At 41.9% G+C, this 20971-nt stretch overlaps 2 protein-coding genes across 8 annotated transcripts in view; both read left to right on the forward strand.

The window, feature by feature from the left end:
- Positions 1–12543, forward strand: part of LOC133535583 (transcription factor E2-alpha-like) — a 31038-nt gene extending 18495 nt beyond the window's left edge. For 3 of the 7 annotated variants that reach the window (XM_061875559.1, XM_061875538.1, XM_061875586.1), the window contains 14 exons: positions 323–363; positions 476–593; positions 925–974; positions 2021–2120; positions 2368–2504; positions 2609–2741; positions 4069–4127; positions 4189–4267; positions 7424–7500; positions 7602–7775; positions 7835–8139; positions 8398–8639; positions 10540–10668; positions 10735–12543. In XM_061875559.1, the coding sequence (XP_061731543.1) occupies positions 323–363; positions 476–593; positions 925–974; positions 2021–2120; positions 2368–2504; positions 2609–2741; positions 4069–4127; positions 4189–4267; positions 7424–7500; positions 7602–7775; positions 7835–8139; positions 8398–8639; positions 10540–10637 (1613 nt within the window). In that variant the 3' untranslated portion in view covers positions 10638–10668; positions 10735–12543. Of the gene's footprint in view, positions 1–322; positions 364–475; positions 594–924; positions 975–2020; positions 2121–2367; positions 2505–2608; positions 2742–4068; positions 4128–4188; positions 4268–7423; positions 7501–7601; positions 7776–7834; positions 8140–8397; positions 8679–10073; positions 10316–10539; positions 10669–10734 lie in introns of all 7 variants that reach the window. The other 4 variants (XM_061875576.1, XM_061875546.1, XM_061875567.1 and 1 more) reach the window with 4 other exon arrangements.
- Positions 12544–15025: 2482 nt separating this feature from the next.
- LOC133535617 (cytochrome b-c1 complex subunit 10-like) lies at positions 15026–20344 on the forward strand. The gene is made up of 3 exons (XM_061875592.1): positions 15026–15185; positions 17321–17442; positions 20050–20344. Exons 1-2 carry the CDS (start codon positions 15136–15138, stop codon positions 17436–17438), a joined length of 168 nt encoding a protein of 55 aa, XP_061731576.1. The 5' UTR covers positions 15026–15135; the 3' UTR covers positions 17439–17442; positions 20050–20344.
- Positions 20345–20971: the final 627 nt, after the last annotated feature.

Consider the following 20971-nt stretch of genomic DNA (forward strand, 5'->3'; position numbering starts at 1 on the left):
GTACGAGGGGTGTTGGAGTTATAAAGTGCGCCCATGCACAAACAAGGCCGTCTCTTGGGATTACATTGGCCTATAGCTCTCTCTGTTTAACTGTCTGGGGAGGGGAGAGAAGACGGGCACAATTGCCCCTGAACCATTTATAATGGGTCAATTTGTTGTTGTTTTGCTGTGCACAGCCATAAATACGGCACGTCATACACAATCACTCAGCAGATGCGAGGCTTTGCAATGGAGACAGGGGAATGGCCAGATTGGGATTTAATATTGACATTAATGCCTAATTTTCAAAATCATGGCCTAATTTCATTGTCTCTGCCAACAGGGAAGGCCGAGAGAGGACCATACTCGTCATTTGCAACGCAGGTAAATCAGTTAGGAAGACAAAAGCTACAAGCCATCCTTTAGTTGTAGTTTAGAATCGAATTATCCAGAAATGTGGTGTTCATGTTTTTGCCCCAATTTACACAATCTGTAGCTGGGCTTTATGCCCAGTGCTCATGCCCTTTCCCCCTCTGGTCTGAAGCCCTCGTCACAGTTTTATTCCTCTTATGAGAGCAACAATCCTCGCAGACGACCCGCACAAGACCCCGTTGGTAAGACAGTGCTTCACATTTCAGTAACAAAAGACTTTTTCTTCAGATATAAATTCAATCTTATTAAACCGCATGTGTATTATTGCTTTGCTTCAAGTATCAAGAACTTTTGTTTACTCAAAGAAAGCAATAATAATGCAGGTGCTTATTGGAATAAACACATCAGATAAGCATTCCAATGAAATTAGGTAAGGATCACGAGTCACATGATGGTATTATTCACACATTTGCATGGATCTGCACCAATTGAATTGTATGGTAAGTGTTCATTTGTACGAGATTGTGTGGTTTGAGCCTGTATGTGCCTCTCTGTCTTCCTTTTTCCTATCAGATGCACAGCCAAAAAAGATCCGGAAGGTGCCCCCTGGCCTGCCTTCCTCTGTAAGTGTTAACGTCCAGAACTGCGTCTCAGTATGTCCGTGGGAGCCCGCATTGTCAGATGATGTCTCTTTTCATCTTACATTTGGCATTTCTGGCTTCTCTGCGGCTTGCAAAAACTGCCCGACTGCAGCAATGGCGTTTATTCAGCTTGCACAGCTGTGTATCTGCACCTCTCATTTAAAGAAGGGAAAGGGGGAAGCCGGTGGCTCATTTGTAGTGTATTTATAGTGTGGGCCTTTCTACTTTGTGGCCACATTTCCTTCCCTCTGCCAGGCGTATTTGTGTAGATCACGGAGGGAAACTCGTACCGTGGTTTGATGCTTCTTACTTGCCTCATTTTTTCCCCTCCCAGTCTCGCTCTCTGATCCCCCCATTTCCTCCCCTTCTCCGTTTCTTCCTCAACACTCCCCCATCGCCTCAAACTCCACAGCCCCTCCCACTCACCACCACCAACAACAGCTCTCCCCTTTCTCTCTCCCTCCCCCACCCCTCCATCCCAGCTGCCAGTAGGGTTGGCCGCCATCCAGGATTCGACAGATGGTTCAGTAATTAGGAGTGCATCTCTCCTTCCCTCTTCTCCTCTACCCTCCTTTTTCCTCTCCTTCTTCTTTCTGTTTAATCAAATTACAGAAGAAAAGTGTAGTCCAGTTAGATTGGAGTTTTTACAGACACATTTTATATTTGCATCTTCAATAATGTTGATTAAGAAAGCTATTGGTAAGGTGGAAGTCTGTTTAAATCGGTATAAGTTGATCCAAGTCCAGTTCTGTGGTCTCCAAGTTGTGTGTTAAGTATCCAAAACCTTTGCAGGCTGTTTGTGTTGAAGAAGATGATACCTAAGAAAGCCTTTCAGCAGTGGCAGTCAAAAGCTCTTTAGATCACTGATACTAACAAATTGCTTCATTGTAGTAATGAAATCAATCATCTAAAGTAACGATTTTTCTAGTGGTTTCTCTCATTACCTAGTAAAGTCATGGATGGGTTTTCAAAGAAAATGGTTCATTTCCTCAGCTGTTTTTTTTTAAAGTTTTTTTTTTCTCATGTAGGTTTGTACCTCAGCCTCAAGTGATGAATTTAACAGGGACAATGTTGGCTACTCTGCTTCCAAGGCAGGAAGCATTTACCCACCACCCTTCTACATGCAAGGTCAGTTTAATCACAATTATGTGCTGCAACATCCACTTATGTACTGTGTGTGTGTTCTTTTTAATTGATGTTTGCTCGGGTGCATAGTTTAAAAATGTAGCAACCTAAAGAGGGTCTGCACAGTGTAAAACGGTTGGATGAAGTCATCACAATAATGTGACATGTCGCATATGTGTCTTTTTTATTGTCTTTTCATCTCCTGTGACTGGTTATTCCCCCACCCCTGTCGTTGGATGCCTCCTGACAGAAGGCCTCCACCCACCCTCCGATTCATGGGGTTCTGCTGGGTCGATGGTTCAGCCTGGTTATCCTTCCGTGCTGGGTAACCCCCCCCATCTGAGCCAGCATGGTCCCTTCACTGCCATCAACCCCCAAGACAGACTGGTGAGCCTTCACTATCTATTTTAACATGTTGTTTTATGATTAGGACTTTTTGAGGCCACTTGTCTGCATGTCCATTGAAATCATCTGCTCTCTTTGCCATCTAGAAACGTCAGCCACTGCCCCTCTCACCCCAAAACTACCCCCTGCATGGCAGTGAAGTGAACGGGGCTCACCCGGCTGGTTTCCACTCTGGCTCCAACAGTTTTGGCGTTCCAGGTCACACGCCTCCTATTGCTGGTACAGACACTTTTAGGAGAAACCCCATAACCCTGATCTTAATGAGTAGTGTCCTTAAAGGGGAACTGCACTTTTTTACGGATTTTCCTATAGTTCACAGTCATCCCTATCATTCACATTCATTATAATGTCGGGTGTATTTTTTAAAAATGCATCCTAACTCATAAGTATTCGTAAAAAAAAAAAGTCAGCTTAAACCGAGCCAATGGGAGGTCCTCTATTCTGCCCATAAAACCCAATAATTAACCATCCAAAAAGTGCCAACAATACTCATTTTGATTTTGTGGCTTGTATTTCAACCAAGTATTAGTGATATTGGTATTACAAGCGCTAACGCAGACAAACTATTTGCAGTGGCACCATAATCACAAGCTTGTGTGTCTATATTGACATCATCAGGTGGTAAGATGCTTCCTTGCTTGTGGAAGTCTATTGTAGATAAGTCATGCCTCTCACCCGGATACTAGAAGGCTGAGGATGTATTCCGACAGGTTGGTACACTTTGACAGCTAATTTAGACCCCTCAACGGCGAGAACGACACAAAAAGATGCTTTGTTCCACCCCCCTTTTCTTCACAAGGATTATCTTCGTCTAAACAGGACTATAACAAGGTTCTATTAATTGGCATTTTAATGACAGCAGACATTGTACAGTAAGTGATGTTTTATGTTTGTTGGCTCTTATGAAGTCTGCAGTGAGTATTAATCACTGATGTTGGGGGGGAAGCAAACGTCATGATGTGTTTTTAAATTGAATGCGCCGCGTATGCTTAAAATAAGCAAAGTACGTAAATATTAAATGTTACTACATTACATACTGTATATACTCACAGTGTGCACATAAAACCCCAATGGTGGTGTTTGGATGTTTTTGAAGGTCTTTTATAGGCAACTCCCATGTCGACAAATACGCCACAATGTCAACTCTGGTCCTTCAACAATTGCTATTTCTTAGGAATGAAAATGTAATTTTGTTCTAATATTGTTTGCGCACTATTGTCTAGTAGTGCACTGAATATATGGTCGTCTTAAATTGACTCAGCAGAACCAGATGCTGGTGGGTTACATCATTCCCCGCGCCCAAAGCTGATGAGAAAGTCATGTGGGGATGGCATTCAGGTGGCATTGCATTTAGACTCAAGCCACATTTGAAAAGCTCAGATGGACTACCCCTGGATGTGGTCTGAATCTGATGCCAAAATATCAGATTTGGCAAAATAATCCGATCAGTGTCACTCGAGGGCAAACACATTTGATTGTGTGTGCAGTGTAAACAGGGCCTATGTGACTTCACATTTTAATCGGGATCTTTTCATTTCCTGTTCAGCCAACCGGGGAACAGTACCTGGAAGTTCTGGTGATGAGATTGGGAAAGCGCTGGCATCTGTAAGTTGTACAAAGATGTGAAAACGAATGCAGGCCTGAAAACATGATTGTTTGTGTGCAGATCTATCCTTCAGACCCCAACAGCAATGGCTACTCTTCGTCCCCATCCACCCCTTCTGGTTCTCCTCAGGCTGCATCAGGTCAGGCAAACACTGTGACATTTTCTCTGCCTTTGATATGCAGCCTTATCAGCGTTGAATTTTAAATGTGGTGTCGTATTTACAGATGCACAATTTTTTTTTCACGCTGATACAGATACCTTTTTTATATCTAGATTTGTTTTAAATTTAGAGTTAACTGTAATTTGTGCAGGCCTTTCATTGCAGCTAGCTTTGTGACAGCTGCTTTAGCATTGCAGGTACCATAGGCTCTCAAAACATTGTCATAGTGACAATGGCCTTTCAAGTGGCTGATTAGGTTGGATGTGTTGTTGTTTTTTTTCTTCCTCGCAGAATGTTTGCGGGTTTTGTGGAAATAGCACGCAAAAACTTCTTCTGAAACAATCAGAAATACTTTATTAACCCCCGAGGGCAAATTAAGAGATGCCATGTTTGTTTACAGGTCTTTTTCGAGCTGGACAATTAATCGAATTTTGATTTAGATTTCGGTTATGGCTTCTCACGATCATGGAAATATAACAATAAAACATTTAAAAACTATTAATGGGCTTTGCAACAAGCTTGCAAATTTGTAGCTTGTAGCTGTGAAATGGATGTGTAATTGGGGAAAAAGACCACGTCCACCAGAAGTTTGGGGTTTCATCATGGTTGCTGCATTTTATTTGACACAGAGCTAGTATGCCTCATCAATAATCCCTAAAATTAACAAAAAAAAGTAAGACGTAATTTCCACGTTCACGTAAACATGGATAGAGTCACACATTCGGCCAGTAAAGTGGAATCCGCTGATAAACGCAATATAATATCAGGGAAATTGAGATAAATGTAAGTGAGGTGCTGTTACTGTGAAGAGAAGGAACATTTGTTTGGGTAAATAATGTGTCCGGTACTGCTTACTCTTCCCCAAAACACTCCAACGCCCTGTCCTGAATAATGTCCACATAGTCACATGAAACAGCCACTAAACTATGAAACTAAAAGCAGCAAGAACAATCTCTACACCCACAAAACATCTCATCTGCTTGTGTTGTTGTGAACGACATCATCAATGTAAGATCACTGTACTCTCTTTTTTTTTTTTTTTTCCAGCCTCATAATTGTTTTATGACTCGTCAAGCTGAGAACAGCAGCACAGCACACTTACTCCCCCTTCAATAACAGTGTGTTGCGCCACATCCGCCGCTAACAAAATAAAGGTTTCAAATAAATACCTTACACAAGCATAATGTACTTAAAGACCTACTGAAAGCCACTACTAGCGACCACGCAGTCTGATAGTTTATATATCAATGATGAAATATTAACATTGCAACACATGCCAATACGGCCGCTTTAGTTGACTAAATTGTCATTTTAAATTTGGCGCCAAGTAATCAGTTGAAAACGTCACGGTATGATGACGCGTCTGATGCATTTGACGTCACCGCTTGTAGCTGAGATAGGCACCAGCGACCCCAAAGGGAATAAGCGGTAGGAAATGGATGGATGGATGGGTTGTAGCGTACATTTTTTTCCAGCCCGATCCAAGCTATAAGTAGTCTGCTTTAATCGCATAATTACACAGTATTGTGGACATCTGTGTTTCTGAATCTTTTGCAATTTGTTCATTTAATAATGGAGAAGTCAAAGAAGAAAGATGTATGTAGGAAGCGGTGTATTGCAGCTGCCTTTAGCAACACAAACACAGCCGGTGTTTCCTTATTTACATTCGCGAAGGTGAAGCTTTACTATGGAACAGAGCGGTCAAGCGAATATAGTTCCTGACCACATGTCAACCGGCAGGTTTCGGTGAGAAAATTGTTGTAATAAGTCGGCTCTTACCGTTGACATGAGCGAAGCTTGCGTCCTCCTGCAGCTGTGTGGCTTCCCTCAGAGACACTGGCGGTCACCACACCCCTCCGACTTTCAGGTACCATATAATCTCACTAAAACACTAGTAACAAAATAAGCAGATAAGGGATTTTCCAGAATTATCCTAGTAAATGTGTCTATTAACATCTAAATCGCTCCCACTGCCCTCGCCTTTTTTTTCTTTTTGTAGTCCTTCACTCTCACTTTCCTCATCCACGAATCTTTCATCCTCGCTCAAATTAATGAGGAAATCGTCGCTTTCTCGGTCCGAATCGCTATTGCTGCTGGTGGCCATGATTGTAAACAATGTTCAGATGTGAGGAGCTCCACAACCCGTGACGTCACGTGCACATCGTCTGCTACTTCCGGTACAGGCAAGGCTTTTTTATTAGCGACCAAAAGTTGCGAACTTTATGGTGGATGTTCTCTACTAAATCCTTTCAGCAAAAATATGGCAATATGGCGAAATGATGAAGTATGACACATAGAATGGACCTGCTATCCCCGTTTAAATAAGAACTTCTCATTTTAGTAGGCCTTTAAAGCACTTTTTGATACACAAAGATGTTCTGCACCAATAGATGTGAGGATTTTCGTATTTAAATAGGAAATATTTCTCACAAAAAGCAAAATAAGTTTATAAATTAAAAACGGTATAACAATTCAAACAGAGAAAAGCAGAATTTTATTGTTTTTTTAATTGTTATTATTTAAATGTGTTATTACTATTATTGTTTCACTTGTGGTATATTTGTTACTAATTTATATAATTTTTCATTTACGAAAAAACGTGTTTTGTAATTAACGAATAAACGTGATTACAATATCAATTTAAAAATAATGGTGATTATTATTTTTGCCATAATTGTCCATCCCTAGGTCGTTTACAGCATGCTGAGCTCAGCTAATTGAGGTAGAAGAAAAGAAGCACTTGATTTTCTCAGCCTAGCCAACCTAAACTACAGAGCGGCTAATCTTTCTTCATTAATTGTCATTATTATTACCCCAATAATTATTTGGCTGATATTTTTTGTGCAGCCCAAGTCGTTTCCAAGTGATAGGACACTAGCTAGCATTGTCTGCCAATGATTTGTAATATTAAATCTCAGTCATTCAAATGATCTTTCAGCCCTGCTCATCTTCCAAATATAACTTAGGAGAGAGGAAGAACAAGTACAGTCAAAAATAAAGGTGGGGTCATTTCCCTGTTCTGTCTCGGGGTGACATCTTTCCACACATAAAATACTGCGAGTGGCATCTGATGAAAAAGATAATACTATCACCTTGAATTAGTGTTTTAATACACGCACTTTGTTTCTCTTTTAGTATCTGCCTCCCAGTGGACAAGATCTTCCGGACAAGCGACACCTTCACCTAGCTTTCATGGAGGACTTCAGGCAATGGTGAGGCTTTTAACATGGCTCCAAACCTAAAGCTTGTCCAGATTTATAGGCCGATCCTGTGGTCATCTTGGCTCATATTATTTGTCTTGCCCCGTCCTAAGCCTAATAAACTGGAGGACCGCCTGGATGAAGCGCTTAACGTTCTTCAGCGCCATGCCAGTGGGCAAGGAGGAGCAGGACTAGCTGAGATGCAGAGTCTGCTGGCATCTGGTTTGGGCTTACCTCCAGCGTTCAGCAGTGCAGCACTCGGCCTTGCCAGTCGCCTGCCCGGACTGGTGAGATGCATGAAGTTGGCCACTGTCTTCAAACACTGTTGACATTGTTTGTCTTACAGCTCACCAGTCACCATGAGGACTCTGCGAGACTGCCCTCTGGTGGGGGACTTGTGCATGGTCACCACGGCTCCGCGTCCGCTCTGCCAGGCTCTCAGACTGATAGTTTCACCAGTAAGTCCTTCTTTGCTCTCAGAAATATTGAGAAACTTATAGCTTGTTTTTTAATGACAGGTTTGGTGAACAGTCTCAGTCGTTCCAGTGGCGCTGACATTAAACGAGAGAGCAAGCAGGACGATGAAAACTGCTCCCTTACTGACAAGTCAGAGGACGAGAACAAAGAGCTAAATGCCCATCTTCTAACAAGGTACCTTTTGTCTCCTTTACAGCAGGTAATCATCAACATAATATTAAATATAGACGTTGTTTATGGACAACAACTTTGTTTTGAATGCGTCCAATTTACAGCAAATAGTTCGGAAACAAAGCTAACAAATACACATCACGAACAGCTTTGCAAGTCCTGACCTATTATTAGAAAGCAACACTTCACCTCCACGCCCCACTCAGGTGTGTACATGTTAACACATGTTGTTTCCTTCCCTCCTCATCTGCTATTGACTAGTCTGAATGATGAGGATGACGATGAAGAAGACCTACCAGTGGAGATTAAAGCTGGGCGGGAGAAAGTGCGCAGGATGGCAAACAATGCCCGCGAGCGGCTCCGTGTGCGGGACATCAACGAGGCCTTTAAGGAGCTGGGCCGCATGTGTCAGCTCCATCTGAACTATGAGAAACCGCAGACCAAATTGAACGTACTCCAACAGGCCGTTAACGTTATTCTCAACCTGGAGCAGCAAGTCCGAGGTCAGTGGGTGTCCAGGGAGGAAGGAGGAGGAGGGGAAGGTCAGCTCTCACATAGCTTCATGCTCCTATGCACCACACCAGCTTGCTCATCTTATTCGCTACACAAGTACAGTGATGCCTCAACTGACAAGCACCATTTTTGCACCAATGAGCTCCTAACTTAAAACACTCGAAATCAAATGAAGTCAATTTATTCTGTGCTTAATCCTACTAAACACAACCATTTTAACATGCCTTTTAATAAGGAAAACAAAGAAAATAGAGAAGTAGTTTTGTGAAGTAATGCAATTAGGAGCAGACTCATGTTTTGTCTCCTTCAGGCTGCATTGCTGCTTGTTTGTTTCTCTCAGCTGATCTGCCAATAACAACACACACACACCTCTTTGAGTGACAGATATTGCTTGCTCGTCCACCCTGTGGAATCAGGTGAAAAGAAGCCGTCGGGCAGACCATTGGTCAGCTTCTCTATATTTTCATGGAATAATGTCCCATCTGGTGTTGGCACAGAAGCTGAATTCAGCCAATGCGGTTGCGCTACTTTGCAGAGTTGTTTAAATGCTTTCTTTTTCTGACGCGCTTTGCTCTCACATCCGCCGTTCCAGTGGTTGGAGAGCAGGATTGTGTCGATCTCTGGCTGTGTGCAGTTTCTTGATTTGATAGGAACATTTACAGGAAATACAGATGTGGACAAATACCACTTCAAGCAGTAACTCAAATAGCGCACACAACTTAAAGAGTGACTTGTAGGTTGAGGTAGCACTGTCCATCCTTTAGGTGAGGAGCGATGAAGTTGTGTGACTGTTTGTATATTCTCTGATGCTGCCTGCACATACTGGATCTCTGTCTGTCGTGATGCCCACTATCACCTCCTTTTTGCTTTTTGTTTCTGCTGCTTGCTCATCTTGTCTTCAGAAAGACACTTAGTTCTATTAACCTTTCTGCACCCTGCAATATAACCATGCTCTCCATCCATGCACCGCTCTACCTTCATTCCACCATGCTCTCTCATAAATACATCAGCTTGTGATGTATTTGATTAGCTTGTGATGTATTTGATTAACCTTCATTCATAGTTGCTGCATTGCTTCTTCTCTCCTTTTACTTCTCGTGCCCTCCTCATATTTTCTGTCCTTTTGCTGGATAGTCGTCAAATCCCCTCAACTTCCATCCTGGACCTCAGTGACCCTTCAGATCTAAAACAAGATGTATTTCTTGAATGTAGCGTATGAAAACCTAGGTTAAGACGTCCGCCTGATGCTCTCTGGCCTGGCCCACTCCACTGGGATGTTTCTTCAGACATTTAAAATGGAATCCTACTTGACACTTAGATGAAATAGCCGTAGAAGCAATATTTCCATGTGCATCTTTACCATGAAGTGCAGTATGTTGGGCCAAGGGTATGTTAACTCGCCCCATCAAGCGCTCTCCTCCTAGCTGCAGTGTTGTCACAGTGAGCGATGAGAGCCTCAGTGCCGAGGAGAAGGAGCGGAGGGAGCGCGAGCGGCGCCTAGCTAACAATGCCCGGGAGCGGGTGCGTGTGCGAGACATAAACGAGGCCTTCAGAGAGCTGGGCAGGATGTGTCAGATTCACCTGCAGAGCGACAAGGCCCAGACCAAGCTGGTCATCTTGCAGCAGGCCGTCCAGGTCATACTGGGCTTGGAGAAGCAGGTGCGAGGTAGGTCAGCCAGCCAGGGAAACATCTCCTCCTAAAGGTCATGTTGTAACATCTCTGTCCTGGCCTCTTACAAAGCAGGGGAAGATATGAGGAAGGACATCTGTGCTACTCTGCCTCTCATCCTACTTTTCTCTTTTTCTGCCTTTTCACCATTGCTTCTTCTCTATTGTCAGAAGTGATTGTATTCAGGGTGCCCTTACTATGTCTGTCTGCTTTCTGCAAAGAGCGTAACCTCAACCCAAAGGCTGCCTGCCTGAAGAGAAGAGAGGAGGAGAAAGTGTCGGGTGTGGACCCTCAGATGCAGCTGGGTGGGGGTCTCTGAGGGGACACCATGAGCCATATGTAATTCCAAGGTTAGTTCTCACAGTGATGGCGGTTAGTCTTCTATCTCATGTGTTTGCATCTCCTTTCTCTTCCAGCCGTTTGAACACGTGGCCTTAATCTCTGCTTGTGTTCTTTGGACCACCATCTTCACACCTTTCACCCAAGGACACCAATGTGAAGACACCATCGTGTTTTTCCAAGACTTTCCTCAAAAAGGAAGGAATGCTTAATGTTTTTGGATCAGAAAGACATTTGGGATCATTCACAACTTTGAGTCAAGTTGGTATAATCTGTCAAATATGTGGCATTCTCCCCTAAGGAAGACATGTTCCATCAACAACCTCCATCCATGTTGGAAGCCTCTCGCAGAAAGAGGGGGCCGCTCTTTTTTTAAAATATATATATATATATATACATCTATATATATATACAATTACTCTGCCTGTTGTTTTTCTCCTCGTAAACCGTGGATCCTACGGGTCACTGCCATGCAAGCGGGATGAAAAGACTTCATGTGTTCATTCAGATCTGGTCTTAGCACTCATCCTGGACAGTCCATTCACAAAAGGGGCATTTTTTTCTTGTTTTAGAAACACGCGACATATTTTGCTTCTATAACTTTCTTTCTTAGATAACCGTCAGACCAGAATGGTTTTGATACCCTATTGCAATTAAGAATATTATTATTATTTCATGCCGATGGCCATTTGAACTCCAGTTGGACCAATCAGGATGCGGATTGTTTCCAGGTCTGAGCGCTTCCAATTTGTCAAAAGGTGTAATGGAGAACCTCCGCAAGTGTTGAAAGGGATCATGAGTTTTGAAATCCTAAGTAAGTAAGTTGCCACTATTGACTTGCACGCTTGGTTTTTTTCTTCCATTTTGAACAACTGCAAAGCCTCTTTGTAACGATCTTCCTTTTGTAGAATTTGTTAGCCTTGTTTTTATGTTCATGTTTTCCCCCACTTTGTAAAATAGTTCCGGAGAGTTGGGGTTTATACATTTGGGATGGTTCTTTCTTTTTTGTTTACATTGTTTGAATTGAAGACAAGCTTTTTTAAGATTCTGGGAACAAAGTGCGGTGTTGTGCCAGGTGCCTGCAAATGTTGGAAATGACAACAGTCTGGCTTGTAATGTCACATGTTGTGATAACTTTTTTTGTCTTCGCCTGGAATACATGTTTCTGTGCAGACTTGGCAACTCATCACTTATCTTCAAACAGTATTTAGGGTTTTTCTGCATAATGTCCAATGTTAGTTCATTGGAGGTGGTGGCACAAGTCAACTCAATTCTAATAGAAATCATCATCCTGAGTTCATCTTTCTGACCTAGGGGAGTTTTATAATGGTTACTCACCAGTGCCTGAATATTCCTGTTACACATGGCATATAATAACACGGCTTTAAAGATGGACTTCATCTGGAGAATTTGTTGAGGCTGACCAACAAGCTGGTCTAGAACTGGTCAAATACTTCCTAATTAGTGTTGGTCATGTACATTCATATGTATGATATATCAAGACAAAAACCTTACACCTTATCTGTGTCACTTGATGAGTATGCCCATGACTTTTATTTTGGTCTGAAAATAAGTCTTGTGATTACCTTGCAAATGATCACAATGACTTGTATTTGTTTATGTAAATGTTTTTTTGTTGTTGTTGTTTTTTTAACAGTTTGCCAGTATAAAAGCATACAATTTTCTTTATTAGAGACGTTTTTGTCATTGACAGCAAATGACTTCCTACAGCTCTTTCTCTCTTTATGAATATTTGAGGGCAATATCTGTGTAGGCCGTGTCCTCAGAGTGCCTCCACTTTCCTATTTTTATATATAAAGTAGATATTGACAACTGTTGTGTATATAACAGTAATGTAGCAATAAATGTGCCATTTTTAATACCAATGCTTACTGTTATTCACTGTCTTCTTAAATTCATGTTGCACTGCTAAAATCAAATGTGCTTTATTTATAATGCACATTTTACTCAACTCTCAAAAATGTATATGTATGTATCTATCTGTGTGTGTATGTGTATATATATATATATATATATATATATATATATATATATATATATATATATATACGTATATGTATGTATCTATATATATATGTGTGTATAAATATATGTATATGTGTGTTTATATTTCTATGTATATGTATACATATATATATATTTACGTATACATAGATATATATATATGTGTGTGTATATATGTATATCCATCCATCCATTTTTTACCGTTTGGGCTCATGGGGGTTATATATATATATATATATGTATGTGTGTGTATGTATGTATATATATATATATATATATATATATATATATATATATATACACACACATACATTAATATAGATATATGTGACTTTAAGAAGGGAAATCTGAGCCAGGAATTACCCAAATATAAGCAGCTTATTAAATGCCCGACCAGAGAGGAGAACATTTTGGATCACTGTCACACCACAGTAGTAAGCAAGGCATATGCAGTCCCGCGTGCTTCCCTTGGACTATCAGATCACGTGATGGTGCATCCTTTCATACAGGCATAGACTGAAACTGGCTAAAGCTGTTATGAAGACCATTAAGTGTTTCACTGCTGAAGCTGTGGATGTTTGGAGACGACAGACTGGGAGGCAATTGGAGCAGCCACAGACAATCTGGACGAGTATACGGACACTGTGACCTCACATACAGATGAATGAGGTGCGCATCATTCCAAGGCGCACCAGAGCTTGTTATAACAACGACAAACCCTGGTTCACACCCAAGCTCCGACAACTGCGCAAGAAAAAGGAGACTGCGTGGAGGAGCTGGGACCGGAGTACCTACAGAGAAGCCAAGTACCACTTCAATGGGGAAGTGCAGAAAGCTAAATCTGTGTACTCTAACCGTCTACTGTACAGGAACACTTCCGCTCCAATGTTTCTGCAGCCGTGTAGAGAGGATTAGGGCCCTTACGAACTATAAGCCCAAGGCCCTGAATGACCAGACTCTCGCTCAGGACCTCGACACACATTACTGTCGTCACGAACGGCCTTCAGCTCATCAAAGCTCTACTTCCCCCACCCTTAGACAAGCTCTACCAGCTCAGCGTGCCTGACTCCCTCTGCAGTTGGATCAATGACTTCCTGCTGGACCAAAGACAGCACGTGCGGCTGGGGAAGATTGTCTCGGACAGTCAAACCACGAACACTGGTGCTCCTCAGGGCTGTGTACTTTCCCCCTGGCTCTTCTCCCTCTACACAAACTGGACCGGCTGGCGTCCTGGTGCAGCCTCAACATCCAGGAGCTGAACGCCCAGAAAACAGTGGAGATGATCATGGACTTCAGGAAAGTCACAGTCCCACCATCCCCCCTCACCCTGATTGACTCTCCCACTCCCGTCTCCATTGTGGACTCCATCTGTCTTCTTGGGCACCACCATCACCCAGGACCTCAAGTGGGAGTCGACCATCAGTTCCCGCATCAAGAAGTCCCAGCAGAGGATGTACTTCCTGCGGCAGCTGAAGAAACTTAAGGTGCCGACCGAGATGCTGGTGCAGTTCTACTCAGCCATCATGGAGTCCATCCTCACCGTGTGGTTCCCCGGCGCCACAGTCCGGGACGAGCATGGACTGCAGCGCATGTACGTGCTGCTGAGAAGGTGATTGGCTGCAAGCTCCCATCCCTCCAGGACCAGGAGGCGTGTGGGTGCAGGATCACAGCGGACTCTTCTCACCCTGGACACAAAATATTCTCTTCCCTCAGGCAGGAGACTACAGTCCATCCAGACCCACACCTCAACACTTGTTTCCCCTCAGCCATCAGACACGTGAACAATAACAAGATCTGATAGCTCAGTTACAGATCCTGTTATTACTTATTCTGTCTCATGTCTTTTATGTTGCATGATTGTGACAGGTAACATTCCGAGTTTGTGAACCCTGTTCTCAAACAATGGCATTAAAAACTTTTATGATTCTGATTCTGATATACACACACACATACATATATATATATATCCCCCATGAGCCCGAAGGGGACAAGCAGTAAAAAATGGATGGATGGATATACATATACATATACATATATAAATACATATATATGTATTTATGTGTGTGTGTGTGTGTATATATATAAATATATATATAGAGACGTGTGTGTGTATATATATATGTATATATATATACACACACACACACACACACATATATATATATATATATATATATATACATATAGACGTGTGTGTGTGTGTAACAGTTAAAAAAAGAATACAAATAGTCATGTAGTGACGTGGTCTGATCCCGCTGCTATTTCGCAGTCATCCACGAGAGGGCAGAAGCGGGCTGTTAGTGCGCATTTGTCTCCTTATGCGCATGCGTACGAGCCGGTCCCTGGTCTAACCTTAACCGGAAGTTGTCAGCAGCTGCGCGTCGTGTGCTAGAAGCTAATAGAAGCTAACAGGAGCTAATAGAAGGTGCTAGAAGGTGCTAGAAGTCACTACCATGTTGAGTAAAGTGCTCGGTCAGAAATATGTGGCCATTGCTAAGTCGTGGTAAGGCAGTTATTTTCATTTTGTGTTCATGAAAAGAAGAAAGATTTATTAGAGCTTGTATTTAGTGGACGGATTGTAACCTTTGTAGCATTAGCTGTTAGCCTAGCTGAGGTCATAACTTTACATGCAAATATTAACATTGACTACTTTAATGTTTACATGCAAACATTAACATTGACTACTTTAATGTTTACATGCAAATATTAACATGGACTACTTTAATGTTTACATGCAAACATTAACATTGACTAGTTTAATGTTTACATGCAAATATTAACATTGACTACTTTAATGTTTACATGCAAATATTAACATGGACTACTTTAATGTTTACATGCAAATATTAACATGGACTACTTTAATGTTTACATGCAAATATTAACATTGACTACTTTAATGTTTACATGCAAATATTAACATGGACTACTTTAATGTTTACATGCAAATAAATGATAAATGGATTGTACTTGTATTGTGCTTTTCTACCTCTAAGGTAGGGCTGGGTGATATATTGCAGGTTTGTCTCTGTGCGATACAGAAAATGACTATATCGTTATATTCGATGATATGTTCTCACATCGTTGCTTTCAGCTGCGTGCATTACATTACTGGCGTGTCTCACTCCTTCTAGTCTGTCCTCCTCACAGAGACGTGAAACAAGCCCGCCTTCTTACTTACGTCACATACTCTCGCGAGTCTAGCGTCACACGCTCTCGCCGATCAGAGAGGTAGCAGCATGGCTAACATTAGCTGAGGCAGGTGGAGCTTGTGACAATACGAGAGAGAGATGGTGCCAAACTTATCACAAATGGAGGAAGAACAATAAATGTCCAACATAAAGAGCAGGGGGTCCATCATCTGGTGGTTTGGCTCCAAGTGGGAAGATATTCAGCAGACAACAGCAACATAGAATCATCATACTGCTGTCATTATATGTGTCAAGTGTTCAGTCAACATAGAATCATCATACTGCTGTCATTATATGTGTCAAGTGTTCAGTCAACATAGAATCATCATACTGCTGTCATTATATGTGTCAAGTGTTCAGTCAACATAGAATCATCATACTGCTGTCATTATATGTGTCAAGTGTTCAGTCAACATAGAATCATCATACTGCTGTCATTATGTGTCAAGTGTTCAGTCAACATAGAATCATCATACTGCTGTCATTATATGTGTCAAGTGTTCAGTCAACATAGAATCATCATACTGCTGTCATTATATGTGTCAAGTGTTCAGTCAACATAGAATCATCATACTGCTGTCATTATATGTGTCAAGTGTTCAGTCAACATAGAATCATCATACTGCTGTCATTATGTGTCAAGTGTTCAGTCAACATAGAATCATCATACTGCTGTCATTATATGTGTCAAGTGTTCAGTCAACATAGAATCATCATACTGCTGTCATATGTGTCAAGTGTTCAGTCAACATAGAATCATCATACTGCTGTCATTATATGTGTCAAGTGTTCAGTCAACATAGAATCATCATACTGCTGTCATTATGTGTCAAGTGTTCAGTCAACATAGAATCATCATACTGCTGTCATTATATGTGTCAAGTGTTCAGTCAACATAGAATCATCATACTGCTGTCATTATATGTGTCAAGTGTTCAGTCAACATAGAATCATCATACTGCTGTCATTATATGTGTCAAGTGTTCAGTCAACATAGAATCATCTTACTGCTGTCATTATATGTGTCAAGTGTTCAGTCAACATAGAATCATCATACTGCTGTCATATGTGTCAAGTGTTCAGTCAACATAGAATCATCATACTGCTGTCATTATATGTGTCAAGTGTTCAGTCAACATAGAATCATCATACTGCTGTCATTATATGTGTCAAGTGTTCAGTCAACATAGAATCATCATACTGCTGTCATATGTGTCAAGTGTTCAGTCAACATAGAATCATCATACTGCTGTCATTATATGTGTCAAGTGTTCAGTCAAGGCCAAGGCAAAATATCCTGATATATATCATGTATCGCAATATGGCATAAAAATATTGCAATATTAATAAAAGCCAATATCACCCAGTCCTAATTCAATTATTAGTTTGTTAAATGTATTCACTTATTAGTTTGTGAAATGTATTCACTTATTAGTTTTCCCCACAGGATGCCCACACTTGCTGTTTGGGGAACAGTTGGCGGCGTAGCCTTGGTTCACTTCACAGACTGGCGAATGTTCCTGGACTATGTGCCCTACATCAGTGGCAAGTTCAAGAAGGACTAACCAGGTTAGTACTGACTATGTTCCTGGACTATGTGCCCTACATCAGTGGCAAGTTGAAGAAGGACTAACCAGGTTAGTACTGACTATGTTCCTGGACTATGTGCCCTACATCAGTGGCAAGTTGAAGAAGGACTAACCAGGTTAGTACTGACAATGTTCCTGGACTATGCGCCCTACATCAGTGGCAAGTTGAAGAAGGACTAACCAGGTTAGTACTGACTATGGTCCTGGACTATGTGCCCTACATCAGTGGCAAGTTGAAGAAGGACTAACCAGGTTAGTACTGACTATGTTCCTGGACTATGTGCCCTACATCAGTGGCAAGTTGAAGAAGGACTAACCAGGTTAGTACTGACTATGTTCCTGGACTATGTGCCCTACATCTGTGGCAAGTTGAAGAAGGACTAACCAGGTTAGTACTGACTATGTACCTGGACTATGTGCCCTACATCAGTGGCAAGTTGAAGAAGGACTAACCAGGTTAGTACTGACTATGTACCTGGACTATGTGCCCTACATCAGTGGCAAGTTGAAGAAGGACTAACCAGGTTAGTACTGACTATGTTCCTGGACTATGTGCCCTACATCAGTGGCAAGTTGAAGAAGGACTAACCAGGTTAGTACTGACTATGTTCCTGGACTATGTGCCCTACATCTGTGGCAAGTTGAAGAAGGACTAACCAGGTTAGTACTGACTATGTACCTGGACTATGTGCCCTACATCAGTGGCAAGTTGAAGAAGGACTAACCAGGTTAGTACTGACTATGTCCCTGGACTATGTGCCCTACATCAGTGGCAAGTTGAAGAAGGACTAACCAGGTTAGTACTGACTATGTTCCTGGACTATGTGCCCTACATCTGTGGCAAGTTGAAGAAGGACTAACCAGGTTAGTACTGACTATGTACCTGGACTATGTGCCCTACATCAGTGGCAAGTTGAAGAAGGACTAACCAGGTTAGTACTGACTATGTCCCTGGACTATGTGCCCTACATCAGTGGCAAGTTGAAGAAGGACTAACCAGGTTAGTACTGACTATGTTCCTGGACTATGTGCCCTACATCAGTGGCAAGTTGAAGGACTAACCAGCTTAGTACTGACTATGTTCCTGGACTATGTGCCCTACATCTGTGGCAAGTTGAAGAAGGACCAACCAGGTTAGTACTGACTATGTACCTGGACTATGTGCCCTACATCAGTGGCAAGTTGAAGAAGGACTAACCAGGTTAGTACTGACTATGTCCCTGGACTATGTGCCCTACATCAGTGGCAAGTTGAAGAAGGACTAACCAGGTTAGTACTGACTATGTTCCTGGACTATGTGCCCTACATCTGTGGCAAGTTGAAGAAGGACTAACCAGGTTAGTACTGACTATGTACCTGGACTATGTGCCCTACATCAGTGGCAAGTTGAAGGACTAACCAGCTTAGTACTGACTATGGTTACTACATTTAAATGGCTGAGGTGTAATTGATTGACTTTATCTGCAACATCTTGGTGGTCCTCCATTGACCAACAAGTTTGGTTCTTACTCAGCATGTGATCTGACATTCTAGCACAAGGAGGATTCAATGAGCACATTAAAGACTTATGAAATGATAATGGAACAATAATAAAAAGAGAGAAAAGTTTAATTTGACCATTGGGGTTGACTTTCACGCAGGAAAGGTGTTGCAGTGATGTTTTTTTTCATTTCTCATCTTTTTGATCATGTCTTTCCTTTTCTTTTGACACACTGCCTTCAGAGGAGTCTGATGAGTACCTGTCTTTTGAACAAGACAGGTACTCATCAGAGGAGTCTGATGAGTACCTGTCTTTTGAACAAGACAGGTACTCATCAGAGGAGTCTGATGAGTACCTGTCTTTTGACCAACTGTGAAGCATCACTGTAGACACTTTTCACCTTGGATGACTAAAGACACTTGAACTGCTGCTGTGAGCCAAGGTCACCTGCATATTTTTACTGTTGACTGTCCATCACAATCATGTTTTCTTACTTACTGTGCCTTCTATATACTTTTGTAGTTTTAGCAAAGTACCGTGTGACTAGTTGAAGGGTGGACTAGCAAAGTAAGATTTTCATTGTAGGGCAAAGTTTCTGTTTAACTGTAATAATAAACAATCTTCAATCTAATGCTTGGAAGACAAAATAAAGAATAAAAGGGATTTTGTCCTTCTTTGCGACACATTCATTAAAGAAGACTGCTTAGGCTGAGAAATCATTGTCTCCCAAGCACAAAATATTGCTAACCGAGGACCTCCTTTATTCTCCAGTGTTGTTCCTTGCATGGAAGCTCACTGCAAGCCTTTTCAATGATTTTATTCTCCAGTGTTGTTCCTTGCATGGAAGCTCACTGCAAGCCTTTTCAATGACTTTATTCTCCAGTGTTGTTCCTTGCATGGAAGCTCACTGCAAGCCTTTTCAATGATTTTATTCTCCAGTGTTGTTCCTTGCATGGAAGCTCACTGCAAGCCTTTTCAATGACTTTATTCTCCAGTGTTGTTCCTTGCACGGAAGCACACTGCAAGCCTTTTCAATGACTTATTTCAAATAACAGTTTTATCCATCTGGACGTGCGCATTTTGACCAGTTTTGTGTTTTCCCAACAGTTTGTTGTGGGAGATGATGAACCAGGACTGTTTTGCACTGAACTCCATCCAACTGTCATCTTCATCCTGCTTGTGCAACAGCGTGACGACCTCCACCTTCATCACTGCACTTGGGCTTCAATGCTCCGTCCAAATGAAAGAATAGGAAAACACAGACAATGCACAGACTTTTTGTTTTCCCTGCTGCAGTTGGAGCTTCTTATGTTACTCGTTAGTTGCTGTCTGATTTAAATGTTCAGCTCTGTACTTCAAGCAAAACTGTTTTTGAAGAGTAAAAAGTATGTGAAACACCTCATGTTGTGTCTCATTATTCCTGCAAGTGGTGTAACACTTATCAAAATAAAATACAACATTGCATTGTAAATCATGTTAATACCACTTTATACTCATTTATACTTTTATTGAACGTCAGAGACTGGAATCGATGTTGTTTTGCATACGCTGAGGTTTTCTTGACCTGGTGAATGTTTTGTGTGCCAGTCCGCACTCGCGCACTAGTTGACGCGAGTGCGGCGGAGGCTGACCGCGGAGGCGGTGAGGCGGCGGGCGGACTGATCTTCACTCGTAAAGGTCGGGAGCGAGCAATGGTGATCGATAACAAATGTGAGGCTGGAACTTGATGAGAGGAAAGAAAGGCTGCTAGTTGACCTTTCTTACTTTTGACGAGCTGGCTTCCACTCCACGCGCGACGAGGACATTCGGAGCATGGAGAGGAAAAGGTAGGAGTCAGGAAAGTCAAAAGTCGCGGGAGTTTTTACAATGAAAGTTTGTGGAGCAGGAAAGCGCGTGCATGCGTCTTATTTGTTGCAACAAATGTCTCCGCCTTGTATTTGTCGCCGCACGCCGCCTGTAAGTCGTGCACACTTCATGTCCAACAAGAAGAAGAAGAAGAAGAAGAAGAATGGATGTCCAACAAGTAGAA

This window comes from Nerophis ophidion, linkage group LG02 (assembly GCF_033978795.1).
Source record: "Nerophis ophidion isolate RoL-2023_Sa linkage group LG02, RoL_Noph_v1.0, whole genome shotgun sequence".
NCBI lineage: Eukaryota > Metazoa > Chordata > Actinopteri > Syngnathiformes > Syngnathidae > Nerophis > Nerophis ophidion.